This window comes from Balaenoptera ricei, chromosome 12 (genome assembly GCF_028023285.1).
Source record: "Balaenoptera ricei isolate mBalRic1 chromosome 12, mBalRic1.hap2, whole genome shotgun sequence".
NCBI classification, from domain to species: Eukaryota; Metazoa; Chordata; class Mammalia; order Artiodactyla; family Balaenopteridae; genus Balaenoptera; species Balaenoptera ricei.
In genome coordinates this window covers 44631450-44650289 of record NC_082650.1, presented here as the reverse complement: position 1 = coordinate 44650289, position 18840 = coordinate 44631450, and the positions used below count along the sequence as shown (strand labels likewise).

The following is an 18840-nucleotide window of genomic DNA, read 5'->3' as shown; positions in this document are numbered from 1 at the left end:
ATTTCTCATGCAAAACATTTCCCACAATTCATTTCAAACAGTGTATCAGATCTCAAAGCCTCAGAAGCTTCTTTCACAGACAGCAGATTATTTATACTCCAGAAAAAGAACCAAACAGAAATTAAAATTGTATTAATTAAAGAATTTTCTATTTCTGGAACAATGAAAAAATGTAAGAATAAAAATATAAAGTATTAAGAAAATATGATAAAGTGATTAAAAGCATGGACTCTGGCTAAATTGTCTGGCATCACTCCTGCAGCTGGGCCACCTTGAACAGTTTGCCGAACCTCTTGTGCCTTAATTTTCTTATCTGTATGTTTGGAATCATGATTATAACTCATTCATGGGGTTTTAGGAAGAGATGTTTAACCTCTTAGTATCTTAGTTTCTTAATCCTTGAAGTAGTTGTAATAACAATACCTTTAGCAACTTTGGGTTGCTGTGAAGAGTAAATGATTTAATGTAGAGAAGGTGGTTTGTATGCTAAATGAGTTGATACACATGGGACATTTTGCACATACTGAACACTCAGGAAGTGTTAGTCGTTATTATGAAATACTCAGAACTTTGAAATAATTGTATCTGTTTTTACTTGTAGGTGAATAATTATGGACAACACAGACCCGTATTTACTGAACTTTAAAGGCTGTTATTTTCAACGTTCTTTACTTGATGTTGACCTTATAGAACATTTAGATGATTTTGAAATTAGAGATGATGATGTGTTTATAATTACATATCCAAAATCTGGTAAGTTTGAGGAGTGGCCACCTGTTTTAGTCTTCACCATGGTTTGGTAATTCATGTGTACAAATGTGCCCTTTTCCAGACATTGATGGTAACCCATCTACATTTACAGAACTGTTTAGGATCACAAAAAGCTAAATAAATATCAAATCTCTATGCATTTGAAATGCATATATTGTCATTTCTGTTAGAATATATGAAGAGACCAAATATTGAACCAAGAGGAGATACTTGGTAAATACTGACCTGTTGGCTTGGTCTGAGAATGGAAGAAAATATATTTAAAAACCTAGGAAGATTTTTGTTACCATCATATCTCAGTCAGAACTAATTCCTAGTATTCTTTTCAATTACTCTAATTGCTTTTTATTTACCTAGAATAAAGCAATAATTTTAAACTAAAATGAATTGCTCTTAATCTTACATTCCAAAAAAAAAAAAAAGACAAAAACCCAGCCTTATTTTTTATATTTCACTTTTCAGAACATAGGATGATAGGATGACTGGTGCCATTGAAGCAATGTTGTATGGAGTATTTAATGTGGTTCAAAGATATACTGGAGTCTAAGGCAATAAAAAAAGTATTCCTGATTTTCATGAAAATGCTCCAGTCCCTTCCTTTTAATCTACTTTGAAACTCATGACCTTGTTTACTTTCCCCAAATTAGTAACACATTGCTTTACCCCTGAATTCTTCCACTCTCAGAACTTATGAGCACATCTGATTGAGCTCTTTTTTCCCTGCATTAGATGTTAGTGGTATCTCAGTTTGCTTAGTTTTAGGTCAAGCACTGCAGTCCATAAAAGAGTCTTTTTTTCCCATTAATCCTAGTCTAGTGTTTGGGACACAACACACCAGTCCCCAGTGCAGCTTGCTGGATTCTCGCTCATCTTGGAGAGGAGATTAGTGAGTCTCCCCAGGATTCACTATAAATTGCATCAAATCGATCACGTAGGTACATCGGTTGCATAGTGACATTGTGAGACTTTTGGCATCTCACATCCTTTTAGAACATTGATGGTATTTTCATGGACAAAAATGCAAAAATCCTAAACCCAGTATAAGCAAAACACATTTAGCAATGTTAAAACATAAATACACTATGACAAAAGTGGGTTTATTTCAAGAGTCAAGATTGGTTTAAAAAATTATTAATGTAGTTCACCCACATTACTGAAGTATAAGAGAAAGCCTGAATTATCATCTCAATAAAGCATTCAAAAAATTCAGCAGTCATTCATAATGAAAACCATTAGCAAACTAAGGAGAAAAGGGAACTTGATAAAGAGAGTTTACCAAAATTTCCACAATATCATGTGCAACAGTGATACAAATAAATACTACATTTAAAATCAGGACCAAGACAAGAATACCTGCTATCACTACTGTTATTCAATATTGTGTGGGAAGACTTATGCTACACAATAAGTAAACAAAAAAAGTAAAAGAGGACTTGAGTTCTTAACTTGTCTTCTAAAAGATAACACTCTAAGAAAGGAGACTAAGGAAAGAGAAACAAAGGTAGTCAGAGAAAATTGTGGAAACAGACTTTACTTGAAGTACAGGAAAGAGAGGACCTGAAAGATTAATCTGAATCACTGCTATCATGGAGTCAGAAGCATCACAGCTCTTCAGCGTGAAAAAGGAACTGAGTCCTTGATTTTATCTTCATTAATTTTAATGTAAATGCAGACAAACAAAAAATTGGGCAAATTATTGGCATCCTTAGAGTGATTAAGAGAAATAAAAGTTCCAAATAATTTTGAGAAGGACAGCCTTACTGTTGACATTTATAATTAAAAATTAACTCAGAGTTGAAAACAAGATTATTTGTTTTCACAGGTACAATCTGGACTCAGCAGATATTAAGCTTGATTTATTTTGAAGGCCATCGTAACAGAAGTGAAATGGTGAACACATGTGATAGAGTCCCCTTCCTGGAACACAGTTCACACAAAGTGGACCATGTCAACAGACCATCCCCTCGTCTCTTCACTTCCCACATCCCATATTATTTAGCACCGAAAGGTCTCAAGAAGCAAAAAGCTAAAGTAAGTCACAGAAATAGCTTATAGACATTTTTCACAGACAAAATTACTTTATTCAGATATTGTTTTCCAGCCCCATTCATCCACATCTTTTCAAATGTGATTACTATAGTCTTTATAATCTTGTTTTACATAATAAAAATATATACAAAATTATAAGTATATATATAAATTGGGTCACCATACATCATTGTTTGCAGTATAATTATGTAACATATAGTAAAAATGATTTTATGTCAGCATGTATAGTTCTATCTTTTAATGGTTTAGTAGGATTTTGCTGTATGACTACACAATATTGAATGTGTATTGATGGACAGGTAGGTGGCAGCCAATGAACATATCATATAGCAATAAACATTCTCATAGATCTTTGCACTTTTTTGTTCTGATGAAATGCTTTCCTAAAGGTAGAATTTTCAGGTTAAAGTGTCCAGAAGTTTTGTGTTGGTACTTATTATCTATTTGCCTTCTATAATGTATCAATTCACACTTCTCAAATAGCAAGAATGATTTTTTCCTCACACACCAGAGATTGTGTGCTAGGTAAAAGCAATCTCATTCTTAAGTCACTGCAACCTTTTTGTTTTTAATAAGTTTGAGCATCTTTTTATATATTTCGAGATCTTGAAATATCTATTATATTCTTTGCCCATTTTTCTCTAGCTTGTCTTTTATTTACTGTTTTGCAGAAGCCTTTATATGGGGGAAATATTTTCCCAATTAACAATTTACCTTTACAAATTGTTGAATGATTCTAATATTATATAATCAACCTATCAATCTTTCTTTCATAGCTTCTGGATCTTGTGTCTTGCCAAGAAAACATTTCCCCACCAAAAGAAAAAAATATATGCAAATACACTCCAGATTTTTTCTAATTAACTTTATGTATTTATTTTTTTACATTTCACTGTAAATTATATCTGGTAATACATGTGATTTGAAATACGACTATTGCATGATATTTGCTAGGGGGTTGGCCAGTTGACCATCTATGAGTTGTTAAGTATTTAGTCTTTCCTACTAATTTGAAGTCTGCACTTTGATATACTACATTTCCATAGTTCCTCCCTCTGATCCTGCATTCTTCATACCAAAATTGGTACGATCTGTTTAATATGTGACAGTTCTTCATATTATAACTGATAAGGCAAATTGCCATCAACTTTATTTTTAATACGTTTATTCCCTCAATAATATTTAGATATTGATTAGAATTGATCAATTATATAGATTAATTCTAGGACAATCATTAGCATTGCAGTACTCCAACATTTCATCCTGCATTATTCTGATGCTCTATTTATCAGGTCTACTTTCAAACCCACCTCATGTGCTATGTTTTTCTCTGCATGTTTTTTACACATTTTTTTTTCCTGAAGTTGAAGTTTTTTATTCCTATTTTATGGATATTATGAACAGGTAATTTTTTCACAATTATTTTTTCTGTTTAGTTATAAAGTAAATGGCACTGATTTTGGTACACTATTATATTTGGCTTCCTTAATTTCTCTTATTAGTTTTATTAATTTTCCCTATATTCTCTGGAATATATATATATATATATATTTTTAAAGATTTCCTTGTGCTGTTTTTTCTTTTGTTATTTATTTATTTATTTATTTTTTATTTATTTATGGCTGTGTTGGGTCTTCGTTTCTGTGCGAGGGCTTTCTCTAGTTGTGGCAAGCGGGGGCCACCCTTCATCGCGGTGCGCGGGCCTCTCACTGTCGCGGCCTCTCTTGTTGCGGAGCACAGGCTCCAGACGCGCAGGCTCAGTAATTGTGGCTCACGGGCTCAGTTGCTCCGCGGCATGTGGGATCTTCCCAGACCAGGGCTCGAACCCGTGTCCCCTGCATCGGCAGGCAGATTCTCAACCTCTGCGCCACCAGGGAAGCCCTGGAATATATTTCTTCTTAAAATAATAATACATTTTATATTCCTTTACTTTCCAATATTTGCATTTCTATTTCCTTAGTTAAAATCTGCAGAAAAAAACAGAATAATGGAGGTGATGATGAATGTTGTTCTCTTGTCTTTATAGCATTTTTAATATCTTTTCTTAGTTTTGTTTTTTTGTTTTGCTTTGTTTTGCAATTGATTTTTGAAGCACATGATGCTGAGAAATAATTTTTTCCTGTTCTTAGTTTACTTGGAGTTTTACTTTTTTTTTTCTTTTTGCTGTTCAGAAAAGGTCTACTCACATAAAATGCCTTTTTTGACAAATCTGAAGGTACCACGTCTCCCCTCCTCCCCAAACCTCCCTTCAATTTACAGTGAAATGAAATTCATTAATAATTTACTAATGTTCTATTTCTGGAATAAATCCTACTTGTTTATAGTTTAGTACTTGTTTTAACATACTGCAAGAAGAGTTTTGTTTTCTTTTACTCAGAAATTTTTATCTGTAATTATTTAAAAATATACTTTAATTTTTTGCGATTGCTCTATCTTTATTTTAGTATTGCTTTTATTCTAGTCTTGTAAAATAAGTTTAGAAGCTTTTGGTATTTTTGCTAAGTTATCAAGTAGTTATAAATGTAAATCAACAGAATTTTTTGAAGATTTAATTAAAGTCCATTATAAGTATATCTGACCCTGTTACCTTCATAATTCCACAACATTTTTCCTTTTTCTTATGCGTTTATTGAAATTAGTTGTCTTTCCCTAAAACAGCATTATGATTTTCCTAGATAAAATAAATTATTATGCATTCATATGATGTAATACTATGTAGATGTTAAAAAATCTGTTAAGATAACCAAGAATTGTTAAAATTGTTTCACTCTTCCCCCTGCAGATTATTTACATCTATAGAAACCCCAAGGATGTTTTGACTTCATATTTTCATTTTTCAAATTGGTTAGTTACATTTGAACCTTCAGATAACATAGAACATTTCATGAAAAGGTTTCTAGATGGAAAAGGTAACTATTAATTCATTTCTCAGGAAACATGTTTATGAGGCAATGTTGCTGTTTGGTCAACAATTCTCAAACCTGTGGAACAAAGTTTGGAGAGATGGAGAAGGGTAATCATAGAAGGGGGAATTGCACATAAGCGGTCACTATTGTCTGTCAACTTAATCTGTCACCCAAAGGCTTTTCTATCCTCAGCAGGACCACTCTGGGGATTGTCAAGGTTGCAAAGATATATTTTGACCAAATGAAAAGAGATCTACAAATGGCCTAGCAATTCAAACTGGCTAGATCCAAAGTTAGATCCAGGTGTTTCAATATAGCTAATGTTTAGGTTGGGTGAAGTTTTTGTGCTCTGTCATGGCCCTTGGGTACGCCTTATATTGCAGCTGTGAAATGTTCATTCCAGCACTGAGGAGGATTAATTGATGCAAGAGGCTTGTGGAATGTACAATCAGGGCTCCCACTCATTTCAAAAATTATATTCAGGTTAGCTAAATATTGGGTTGGCCAAAAAGTTCTTTTGGGTTTTTCTCTAACATCTTATGGAGAAACCCGAATGAACTTTTTGGCCAACCCAATATAAATAAATAGCTAAACTTGCTCTGCACAGATCTTAAAATAGGCAACAAGAGGGTAAATAAAGACTTATGTTTTCAGGTGGAGGAAGTAGGAAAAGGAAGGGGCTTACCTTAAAGAAATCTTCAAAATGAATTCTTTGAGATTGTTTTTTCTGAATTCCCTATTCCTCACATACACAGAGTACCTTGCAAAGGCAGGTTTCTGTGAAAACCATGTACTTGTTTGCCCAAACACCATTTTAAAAAGGTAACATAGATCTAGTCCCGTGGTGGGTGCTTGATTTGTCTTGATGATCCAGAACAGAAAAGAAAAACTGTAGTTTGCTGTTCAATAAGTGCAACATCTTTACCTTCTTATGCATTAATTTTCCACAGTGATGGGAAGCCTTTGGTTTGATCACATCAGAGGCTGGTATGAACACAGACATGACTTCAATATTTTGTTCATGATGTATGAGGAGATGAAGAAGGTAGGAGGAGTGTTTTGTTTTTAAAATTATTCCTTTGAGAGCCTTTCTTATCTTGGTTAATGAACTGCATTCTCCTAGTTATCTTTGTATCACTGTATAGACTATAACTGAAACTATGATTGTGCATAAAATTGAGAGTGGGAAGGGAGAAAGGTAGAAAAAGAGGAGGAAGAAAGAAAGGGAGAAAGAGGAGACAGAGAGAAAAAAGAACTAGAGTCTGTAATTGAGAGACATTAAGACAAATAGTTTGGGTACAGAGAGAAAGCCTACCCAGGTAACAGAAAAGATACAATCAGAAACGTAGCAAGAAAAGAAGAGTGTGTGGTGACAGAAGCCACTTGGGTGCGTCAAGAATGATTTTTATGAACTTTTTAATCTTTAAGGGCTGAGAAATGAAGTAAAAACAAAAGTTTAAAATGTCCGTTAAATCTAGTTACATGACGTATAGAATGAAGTACATTAAACCAGATTGGAGTGGGTTTGGGAATAAATTATGGAATCCCATATATACAGATCAGCCCAGGCACATATATATTACACCTGTCTTCTATATACCCACTTGTATATCTAATATTTGACTTCAAACAAATCATGTTTAAAATAGAACTTAAGAAGCTGCTTCTCTTCCCATGAAATGCACTGTATCTCAAGTGACCCAAATCAGAAACCAGCCTCATACTTATCACCTCCTTGACTCTTGCTTCTTCATTTCATCAATCAATTAACAAGTCATGTGAATTCTGTTTCTGATTCCTTTGTGGAAGATGCAAATTTATCTCAATCTCTACTGCCCCTTCCTTAGTTCAGGTCATCATTTATAGCAGCCTTCCTAACCGGTTTGCCTACCTTCAATCTCAGCACATCTCTGTTTATTCTTCATTTTTCAACCAGAATTATCATCTCAAAATGCAAATCTTATACCTTCCCTATTTTTATATTTGAGTTCCTCCACAAGAACGTGCTCATAACAAAAGTATTAGTAAACAATAGAATTTATTGAAAATTTGGACATAGAAACCACAGAGTAAACTATGAAACCCTCTTGTATATTTCTCTGTTCCGTCATCAATATACTATCACCAAGTACCTCTTTTAACTTACCTTTCACCAAGTAGCTCATTTTTTATGTATTTTAATGTAGGTTTTTCACCAGTCTTTCAAATAAAACAATTTTAAAGTATATAATGGGGAGAGAATCTTCTTTCAATTTCCCCTGTTGGGGAAGATAGACTTTAGTCAACTCAAGTTTTTCTGCTTTAAAGCTCTTTCTAAGAAAAGATCCCAATTTTCTCGAGCAATTAAGTCCCATCAATGTTGATGTAGATTTTCAGGCCTTTCCTTGTCTACTACCTCCCTTGGAAATTTCTTTTTTTTAAAATAATTAATTAATTAATTAATTAATTTATATTTTTGGCTGTGTTGGGTCTTCGTTTCTGTGCGAGGGCTTTCTCTAGTTGTGGCAAGCGGGGGCCACTCTTCATCGCGGTGCGCGGGCCTCTTACTATCGCGGCGTCTCTTGTTGCGGAGCACAGGCTCCAGACGCGCAGGCTCAGTAGTTGTGGCTCACGGGCCTAGTTGCTCCGCGGCATGTGGGATCTTCCCAGACCAGGCCTCGGACCCGTGTCCCCTGCATTAGCAGGCAGACTCTCAACCACTTCGCCACCAGGGAAGCCCTGGAAATTTCTTGATAATTTTACCTAACATTGTTTATACCTGGTTCTCCAATGGCATTACATCAGAAGCTCCCAAAGCCCATGTAGGTTATCTCAGAGGATTTTGTACATTTTTCATGGGGATGGAGGTGCTATCCCTAGCACCACAGTGACTGTGAAGAGACAATCTCTGCCTCCTGGCCTCAAGGATCCAGCAATATGTAGTTGAAATGGAGATAGAAATAGCTCTATTGGAGTGTAATTGCTTTACAATGGTGTGTTAGTTTCTGCTTTATAAGAAAGTGAATCAGCTATACATATACATATATCCCCATATCTCCTCCCTCTTGCGCCTCCCTCCCACCCTCCCTATCCCACCCTTCTAGGTGGTCACAAAGCACCGAGCTGATCTCCCTGTGCTATGCGGCTGCTTCCCACTAGCTATCTGTTTTACATTTGGTAGTGTATATATGTCCATGTCACTCTCTCACTTAGTCCCAGCTTACCTTCCCCCTCCCTGTGTCCTCAAGTCCATTCTCTAGTCTGCATCTTTATTACTGTCCTGCCCCTAGTTTTTTCATAACCATTTTTTTTATTCCATATATATGTGTTAGCATACGGTATTTGTTTTTCTCTTTCTGACTTACTTCACTCTGTATGACAGACTCTAGGTCCATCCACTTCACTACAAATAACTCAATTTCGTTTCTTTTTATGGCTGAGTAATATTCCATTGTATATATATGCCACATCATCTTTATCCATTCATCTGTCGATGGACACTTAGGCTGCTTCCATGACCTGGCTATTGTAAATAGAGCTGCAATGAACATTGTGGTACATGACTCTTTTTGAATTATGGTTCTCTCAGAGTATATGACCAGTAGTGGGATTGCTGGGTCATATGTAGTTCTATTTTTAGTTTTTTAAGGAGCCTCCATACTGCTCTCCATAGTGGCTGTATCAATTTACATTCCCACCAGCAGAGCAAGAGGGTTCCCTTTTCTCCCCACCCTCTCCAGCATTTATTGTTTGTAGATTTTTTGATGATGGCCATTCTGACTGGTGTGAGGTGATACCTCATTGTAGTTTTGATTTGAATTTCTCTAATGATTAGTGATGTTGAGCATCCTTTCATGTGTTTGTTGGCAATCTGTATATCTTCTTTGGAGGAATGTCTATTTAGGTCTTCTGCACATTTTTGGATTGGGTTGCTTGTTTTTTTGATATTGAGCTGCATGAGCTGCTTGTAAATTTTGGAGATTAATCCTTTGCCAGTTGCTTCATTTGCAAATATTTTCTGCCATTCTGAGGGTTGTCTTTTCATCTTGTTTATGGTTTCCTTTGCTGTGCAAAAGCTTTCAAGTTTCATTAGGTCCCATTTGTTTATTTTTGTTTTTATTTCCATTTCTCTAGGGGGTGGGTCAAAAAGGATCTTGCTGTGATTGATGTCATAGAGTGTTCTGCCTATGTTTTCCTCTAAGAGTTTGATAGTGTCTGGCCTTACATTTAGGTCTTTAATCCATTTTGAGTTTATTTTTGTGTATGGTGTTAGGGAGTGTTCTAATTTCATTCTTTTACATGTAGCTGTCCAGTTTTCCCAGCACCACTTATTGAAGAGGCTGTCTTTTCTCCATTGTATACTCTTGCCTCCTTTGTCAAAGATAAGGTGACCATATGTGTATAGGTTTATCTCTGGGCTTTCTATCCTGTTCCATTGATCTATGTTTCTGTTTTTGTGCCAGCACCATATTGTCTTGATTACTGTAGCTTTGTAGTATAGTCTGAACATTATGTACCATTTGTTAAGTGTTTTTTTGTCCCTAGCTCCCAGTTTGCTGTCTCTCTATTCATCTGAGTCTAGTCTACTATTAAAATTATTCACCAAGGTCTTCATTTATATTCATCAATTGGGATCTTTTTTAAATTGGCTATGTTATTTTTTATTAGTATCCATGTTTCTGTCAAATTTTAATTTTTGTCTTTTATACCTTGAATATCATAAGTGTAGTAAGTTAAATATTCTTTCAGATAATTGAAGTATCTGTAATAACTTCATTAAATTTCTGTTATCTTCATTTCTGCTTGTTTCTGGCTATGCTGTAGTATCTTTTTAAATTGAAGTATAGTTGATTTATAACCTTGTGTTTGTTTCATGTACATAGCAAAGTGATTCAGTTTTACATATATATATGTATATATATTTATCCTTCTCTCACCCTTTCCCCTTTGGTAACTATAAGTTTGTTTTCTATGTCTGTGAGTCTGTTTCTGTTTTGTAAATAAGTTCATTTGTATTATTTTTTAGATTCCACATATAAGTGATATCATATAATATTTGTCATTCTCTGTGTAGCTTACTTCATTTAGTATGATAATCTCTAGGTCCATCCATGTTGCTCCAAATGGCAATATTTCATTCTTTTTTATGTCCAAGTTATATTCCACTGTATATATATTCTGTATCTTCTTTTTCTATTCATCTGTTGCTGGACACTCATGTTGCTTCCATGTCTTGGCTATTGTAATTAGTGCTGTAATGAACATTGGGGTGCATGCATCTTTTCAAACTGGAGTTTTTGTCTTTTCTGGATATATGTCCAGGTGTGGGATTGCTGGATTATATGGTAACTCTATTTTTAGTTTTTAAGGAACTGCCATAGCGTTTTCCATAGTGGCTGCACCAAGTTACATTCCCACCAACAGTGTAGGAGGGTTCCCTTTCCTCCGCACTCTCTCCAGCATTTATTATTTGTAGACTTTTTGAGGATGGCCATTCTGACTGGTGGAAGGTGATACCTCATTGTAGTTTTGATTTACATTTCTCTAATAATTAGTGATGTGGAGCATTTTTTCATGTACCTGTTGGCCACCTGTATGCCTTCTTTGGAGAAATGTCTATTTAGGTCTTCTGCCCATTTTTTGATTGGGTTTACATTGTATTAGCTTTTCATGTATCTTGATTGTATGCTAGTTATTTTATATAGAAATTATTTGTAGAAATAATTCGATAACTAAGATTCTGTTATTTTAATTACCCCATCCCACTCAACCTCTTCCACTAACTAAAAGGAAATACCATTTACCCAAAATATAAATACTAAAGTACACATCAAGCTTACAAGGCCATTTATCCTGTTTCCAACCTACCTTTTTAGTTACATTTTTGTGAATCTATCAAGTACCAAGCATATTGAAGTTCAATACTTGTTGAATATAAAAGGCTTTTCAAGTTTCTTTAGTTTGGGACTTACTCTCAAACTCAGAAAGGAATTTTCCCGCTTTTCTAGGGACATTTCTTGTCCTTCTATCTTCAATTGGAAGAAATGTTTTTTCTTCCTGAAAATTGCTCAAATCTCTCCAAGATAAATTTATCTCACTTTCCTATATGCTACCATTGCACAAGGTGTTTCTGTTTCCAGTTTTTCCCACCAGTGTATTTATTTTTATTGTGCCAAAATATCTATAACATAAAATTTAGCCCTTTAACCATTTTAAGTGTACAGTTCTGTGGTATTAAGTGTCTTCACATCGTTTTGCAACCATCACCATCATCCATCTCCAGAGTTTTTTCATCTTGAAAAACTGCTACTGTATTCCAAGACAATCAGTCCCCCTTCTCCCATCTCTTAGCCCCATTTTATTTTCTGTCACTACAAATATGACAACTCAGTAGCTCATGTGAGTAGACTAGTATTTAATTTTTTTGACTTGCCTATTTTAGTTAGCATAATGTCATCAAGATTCATCCAGGTTGTAGAATATGTCAGATTTTCCTTTCTTTTGAAGGGTGAATAATATTCCATTGTGGTATCTCTATGCCACATTTTGTTATTCATTCATCCATTGATGGACACATGGATTGCTTCTACCTTTTGGCAATTGTGAATAATGCTGCCACAAACGTGTGTGACAACTATCTGACCCCCTCTTTTGAATTCTTGTGGGTTTATACCCACAAGTGGAATTGTTGGATGATATCGTAATTATATACTTATTTTTTTGAGGAACCCCCATACTATTCATACTATTTTCCATACTGACTGCACCATTTTATTCCTACTAGTAGTACATGAGGTATTTCTAATTACTCCACATCTTCATCAACACTTGTTATTTTATTTATTTATTTATTTAAATAATAACCATTCTAGTCCTTGTGAAGTATCTCATTGTGGTTTTTGTTTTATGTTTCCTTAGTGATTAATAATGTTGAGTATCTTTTTATGTGCTTATATATTTTTTATATATTATCCTTGGAGAAATATATTTAAGCCTAATTCATTCTGAGTTAATTTTTGTAAATGGTATAAATAGCATACCATAGTTATCCTTTTGCATGTAGACATTCAGTTTTCTCAAAACTATTTATTGAAAAAGCTGTCCTTTCTCCATTGAATGATCTTGGTACCCTTCTCAAAATTCATTTGATCTTATATGTAGGGGTTTCTTTCTGGGCTGTACATTCTGTTCCATTGACCTATCTGTCTGACTTTATGTCAGCACCACACTGTTTTGATAAATGTGGTTTTGTGGTAAGTTTTGAACTCAGGAGTCTGATGCCTCCAACTTTCCTCTCTGTTTTCACGATTGCTTTAGACTTTCAGGGTCCCTTGAGATTCCACATAAATTTTAGAAGAAATTTTCTATGTGCAAAATGTCACTGGGATATTGATAAGGACTGCATTGAATCTGTGAATCACTTTGGGTAGTATTGATATCTTGACATTATTAAGTCTTCCAATTCATCAACATTGGATGTTGGTCCAGTTATTTGTGTCTTCCTTAATTTTTTTTTCAGTGACTTGCAGTTCTGAGTACACAAATCTTTCACCTCTTTGTTAAATTTATTCCTAAGTATTTTTTTCTTTTTGCTGAACTTGTAAATGGAATTTTAAAAAAATTTCCATTTGGATTTTTCTTTGTTATTATATAGAAAAGCGACTGACTTTTGCCTGTTGGTTTTATACTGTGCAGCATTTTAAAATTTGTATATTAGTCCTAACAGTTTGTTTTGCAGAATCTTAGGGTCTTCTATGTATAAAATCATATTGTCTGTGAAGAGAAATAATTTTACTTCTCTTCCAGTTTGGATGCCGGTTATTTCTTTTTCTTACCTAATTGCTCTGGCTTGGACTTCCAGTACTGTGTTGAAAAAAAGTGCCTTGTTCTTGATCGTTGCAAAGTATCTTCCAGTCTGTCACCATTGAGTACAATATTAGTAGTAGGTAATTCATATATGACCTTTTAGGTGGAGGTAGTTTCCTTCTATTCTTCCTTCATTCAGTGTTTTGTCACGAAAAGGTGAAGGATATTGTCAAATGCTTTTTCTTCATCAGTTGAGATAATCATGACGTTTCTTTATCTTTTTTCTGTAAATGTGGCATTACGTTATTGATTATCATATGTTTAACCTTGCTTGCATCACAGGAGTAAATCCCACTTGATCATGGTATATAATTCTCTTAATGTGTTGTTGGTTTATTTTGCTAGTAATTTGTTGAGGATTTTTGCATTTTTATCTTTTGTGATATTGGTCTTTAATTTTCTTTTCCCATAGTGTTTTTCTGGCTTTGGTATCAGGATAATGCTCCTTATTTAATGAGTTTGAAAGTATTCCCTTTTTTTCAATTTTTTGGAAGAGTTTGATGAGTATTGGTGTTAATTCTTTAAATGTTTTGTAGAAGTCACCAAAGAAGCCATCCAGACCTGGGCTTTTCTTTCTTGTGCCCATGGTATTTAATTACTTGCTTGACTCTACTCCTCATGATACTGTGGATTCTTAATGAACCCAGATAGCATGTTATTATTCTCTTAACCTTCTCCAGCATCTAGCACAGTTTCTTAAACTTATTAGCTATCCTAATAGTGTTGGTTATTTGAATGAACTGAGCTGAGTTCTCCTTATAAAATCAAACAGTAGGATGCTCTAACAGAGCTGACAACCAGAGCACTCATTTTCAAAGAACAAATAAGGTAGTGATATATTCTCGTCAAACTTTAGACTTAGAATAACCCCAAGCACTTTCAGTTTTCCAATATGTGATAAAGATGTTGGTCTGTAACTCATGTATTCCTTATAGGATTAATAGACTCTTATACACACAATTTTTTCAGGATCTCAGAAGTTCTGTGCTTAAAATCAGCAGTTTTCTTGAAAAAGAACTGAATGAAGAGGACTTGGATGCTGTTGTGAACCAGGCTACATTTCAGAACATGAAGCTTGATCCACAAGCAAATTACGATTATATTCTAAAATCTGAAAACTGGACAAGAACAAATGAAGGAGATTTCTTGCGCAAAGGTGATGCTCAGTTGTTAAGAGGAGCAAAATGTTGAACGTTTTCTTGACTCCTTGGCCCCTAGATTAATTAAGGAGTGCTTCCAACATTTCTTTCCGAGCACTGCCATCTGGGCCCTAGAGAGGACCAAAGATTCTAACTGAAAATAGCCTCTAAAAGTATCCCTGGAAACAGAACCACTCTGACTTATAAATATTAGGTTCTTTCCTTCTAGTACAAGTGACCCTACTCTTGAAAATGTGTTACCAAGTCTTATCCGGAGGCAAAGGATAGATGTGACCAGAATAGCTGCAAGTCTTTGTTTTATTTTTCCTAGAACATCCTAGAAGTAAAGTTAACATGTATTTTGTTTTGAGAGATGGGGTTTGAACTCTTGTAATTTCCTCATGTGTTAGATTTCCTTCATTGTCAAAAGTAGACTGATACCCCATTAACCTAATCTGCTATTCAATTATTCAACAACGTGTTATACATTTTTATTGTGCTCCTATAACATGCCAGGAGTTGTTAAGAAAGAAAGTATTTTACTTCTGATACTCGTTAACCTCAAAATTTTTTTAATTTAATCTTTTAATGTACATCATTCTAAAACTTAATGGGTACTTCTCTAATTTATTCCTATTTTATTCCCTAAAATATTCATAAGTTAGCATTATGTGATGGGCATTGATTGATCTTAATTATCTAAAGATCTTATTGAAATTGATGTAGATATTGATATTTCTTCTTTTGTCCCATGTATCATCAGCTTTCACTTCTCATTGCTCAATTAGATTACATATAAAGCATTTTTCATGCCCATAAAAGCTTGCTTACTATTCCACATTCCAACAATAACCTTTACATAAGAAAATCTGATACCTTAAAAATGCCAAATTATTAATCTTCATTGTAAAATTGTCTTAATAATGATGGTTTCAAACTTTTGTCATATAAAACTGCAGCAATGGCAGCTCTGGCCAACCTCTGTGACTTTGATTTCATTACTTGAAAACACTTGGGTCCAATTTTTTTAATGAAGTAGTACTTATCTTGAAGTGTTGGTTAAGAATTATATTCATGATAGATGTAGTTTGCCAAGTGTGGTGCCTGGCACTTACTGAAATATTTTCAAATATTCTAATCTCTTCATGTATTTTAGCTTTATTTTTCCTTCTAAGGAAAGGCTATAATTTAATGCCGTGGCTGGTGGAAGTCTAATACATAAGGAAGTGGACGATAACTCTATTTTCTGTTACTGCATCCTAAGATTTTTTCTTAGCTCAACCCTGTATAAGAAAAAAGTAAGGTATCAAGCCCCATGGGGAACTAACAGATAGACCTTTAGCTTGCCTTGGAGAACAGATTAGAGTGGGTTGCAGGAAACTTTTGTCCTGATAGTGCTATCTCCTCACCAAGTGCTGTCCATGTGCTTATCTCACTAGGTACCATCGGAGACTGGAAACATCACTTGACCGTGGAGCAAAATGAAAGATTTGACAGAATATTCCAAATGAAGATGAAAGATTTTCCCTTGAAGTTCATCTGGGATATAAATGAGGAGTAGAATCAGTGTATAACAATCACATAAAAAATCTACTAGCCAGAAAGCATATTTTAAATATACATACTAATTTGCACTGCTCACATAAATGTTAATTATACGACTTCATTAATAACCAAAATGAGTAAGCTGTACTTACATTAGTTGCCATGAGTTTGATGGACATTTTGAACATTTTAAATTAAAATGATTTGAGTAATATTCGGCATTGGTAGCCAATATGACAAAAGGAAAAATAGCATGCAAAATGAATTCTACATGTCTTTTGATTTGAGATTGAGATTTCTCAAATGATTGAGATTTCTGTTGACTGTATTTTTTCTTTATCTATAATTACATTTAGAATTAATCAACATTAAAAGTCCTTTCTTTCTTCTAATTAAACATTAATTCTTTGGTTTAAAATCAGTATGAGTGTTGAAATAAAGAAAACACATGTAAACACATGCATCTGTTAATAATTTATGAGATCACAAAATTTGCACTGAAGATCGAAGTTTCAAAGGTGGATTACTTCATGTAATGGTGCAATTATTTAACTATTTGGATTAAAAATAGATGTATTCATAACATGTCACTCAATAAACGAATTCAAAGTGTATTTAATAGTTAAGGGCTTCCCTGGTGGTGCAGTGGTTGGGAGTCTGCCTGCCAATGCAGGGGATACGGGTTCAAGCCCTGGTCTGGGAAGATCCCACATTGCCACGGAGCGGCTAGGCCCGTGAGCCACAATTACTGAGCCTGAGCGTCTGGAGCCTGTGCTCCGCAACAGGAGAGGCCGCGATGATGAGAGGCCCGTGCACTGCAATGAAGAATGGCCCCCACTTGCCACAACTAGAGAAAGCCCTCGCACAGAAACGAAGACCCAACACAGCCGTAAATAAATAAATTTTAAAAAAAAGTATCCCTTGCTTAAAAACAAACAAACAAACAAAACACAAAAAAACCAAAAAAAAAAAAAAAAAGTTAAATATTTAAGATAAAATCATTTTGAAGAACTAGAAAAATATAGCTGAATGAGTTTGTAATTCCCAAATGGCGAAAAACTTGTGAAGCATAAATACATTGGAAGAGGAAACACCTATTGAAAAAATACTGGGTACACGTCGCCTGAAACTCCTGGAGAATTTTGTGTTCCACAGTCTCCGAGGAAAAATTGGACGGGGATTCATCCACTAATTGCCAAGTTTTCGAGGTAGTGGAAAACAAGTGTTGAGACATGGGCAGCCACTTGCAGGAGATCCGGGAGCGGCAGAAGTTACCGCGACAGCTTCTGGCGCAGCAGTTGGGAGCTGAAAGTGCTGCCAGTTTAGGTGCTGTGTTAAATAGCAAAGACGAGCAGAGAGAAATTGCTGAAACAAGAGAAACTTGCAGGGCTTCCTATGATACCTCTGCTCCAAATGCAAAACGTTAAGTATCAGGATGAAGGAGAGACAGATAAAGACAAAATGGAAGAATGTAAGGATGAATTAGAAATGCAACAGGAGGAAGAGAATTTGCCATATGAAGAAGAGATTTACAAAGATTCTAGTACTTTTCTTAAGGGAACACAGAGTTTAAATCCCCATAATGATTACTGCCAACATTTTGTAGACACTGGACATAGACCTCAAAATTTCATCAGAGATGTAGGTTTGGCTGACAGATTTGAAGAATACCCTAAACTGAGGGAGCTTATCAGGCTGAAGGATGAGTTAATAGATAAATCTAACACTCCTCTTATGTACTTACAAGCAGATATAGAAGCCTTTGACATCAGAGAACTAACACCCAAATTTGATGTGATTCTTCTTGAACCCCCTTTAGAAGAATATTACAGAGAGACTGGCATCACTGCTAATGAAAAATGCTGGTCTTGGGGTGATATCATGAAGTTAGAAATTGATGAGATTGCAGCACCTCGATCATTTATTTTTCTCTGGTGTGGTTCTGGGGAGAGATTGGACCTTGGAAGAGTGTGTTTATGCAAGTAGGGTTACAGATGTGAAGATATTTGTTGGACTAAAACCAATAAAAATAATCCTGGGAAGACTAAGACTTTAGATCCAAAGGCTGTCTTCCAGAGAACAAAGGAACACTGCCTTATGGGGATCAAAGGAACTGTTAAGCGTAGCACAGGTGGGACTTCATTCATGCTAATGTTGACATTGACTTGATTATCACAGAAGAACCTGAAATTGGCAATATAGAAAAGCCCGTAGAAATTTTTCATATAATTGAACTTTTTTGTCTTGGTAGAAGACGCCTTCATTTATTTGGAAGAGATAGTACAATTCGACCAGGCTGGCTTGCAGCTGGACCAACTCTTACAAATAGCAACTACAATGCAGAAATGTATGCATCCTACTTCAGTGCCCCAAATTCTTACTTGACTGGATGTACAGAAGAAATTGAGAGACTTAGACCAAAATAACCTCCTCCCAAATCTAAATCTGATCGGGGAGGTGGAGCTCCCAGAGGAGGAGGAAGAGGTGGAACTAAAGCACTTTGCTTTAGTTTCTCCAAACTGCAGGAATATTTTAGCCAACCTCCGCTGCAGTTGTCACTGTCTGGTTTTGTCCAGAATAAATGA

General features: G+C 35.0%; 1 protein-coding gene and 1 pseudogene across 1 annotated transcript; both read left to right on the top strand.

Moving 5' to 3' along the window:
• Nucleotides 1-611: 611 nt before the first annotated feature.
• On the top strand, nt 612-16271 carry LOC132376307 (amine sulfotransferase-like). Its single transcript, XM_059941977.1, has 6 exons — nt 612-753; nt 2594-2802; nt 5603-5729; nt 6677-6771; nt 14541-14727; nt 16150-16271. Exons 1-6 carry the CDS (start codon nt 612-614, stop codon nt 16269-16271), a joined length of 882 nt encoding a protein of 293 aa, XP_059797960.1.
• Nucleotides 16272-17487: 1216 nt separating this feature from the next.
• Nucleotides 17488-18840, top strand: LOC132376083 (N6-adenosine-methyltransferase non-catalytic subunit-like; annotated as a pseudogene).

Coding starts and splice junctions, on each gene's coding strand:
- LOC132376307 (XM_059941977.1), top strand. CDS start 612: ATGGACAACACAGACCCGTATTTACTGAACTTTAAAGGCTGTTATTTT. Junction 6,772..14,540: donor TGTATGAGGAGATGAAGAAG/GTAGGAGGAGTG, acceptor CAATTTTTTCAG/GATCTCAGAAGTTCTGTGCT. Junction 14,728..16,149: donor AGGAGATTTCTTGCGCAAAG/GTGATGCTCAGT, acceptor TTATCTCACTAG/GTACCATCGGAGACTGGAAA.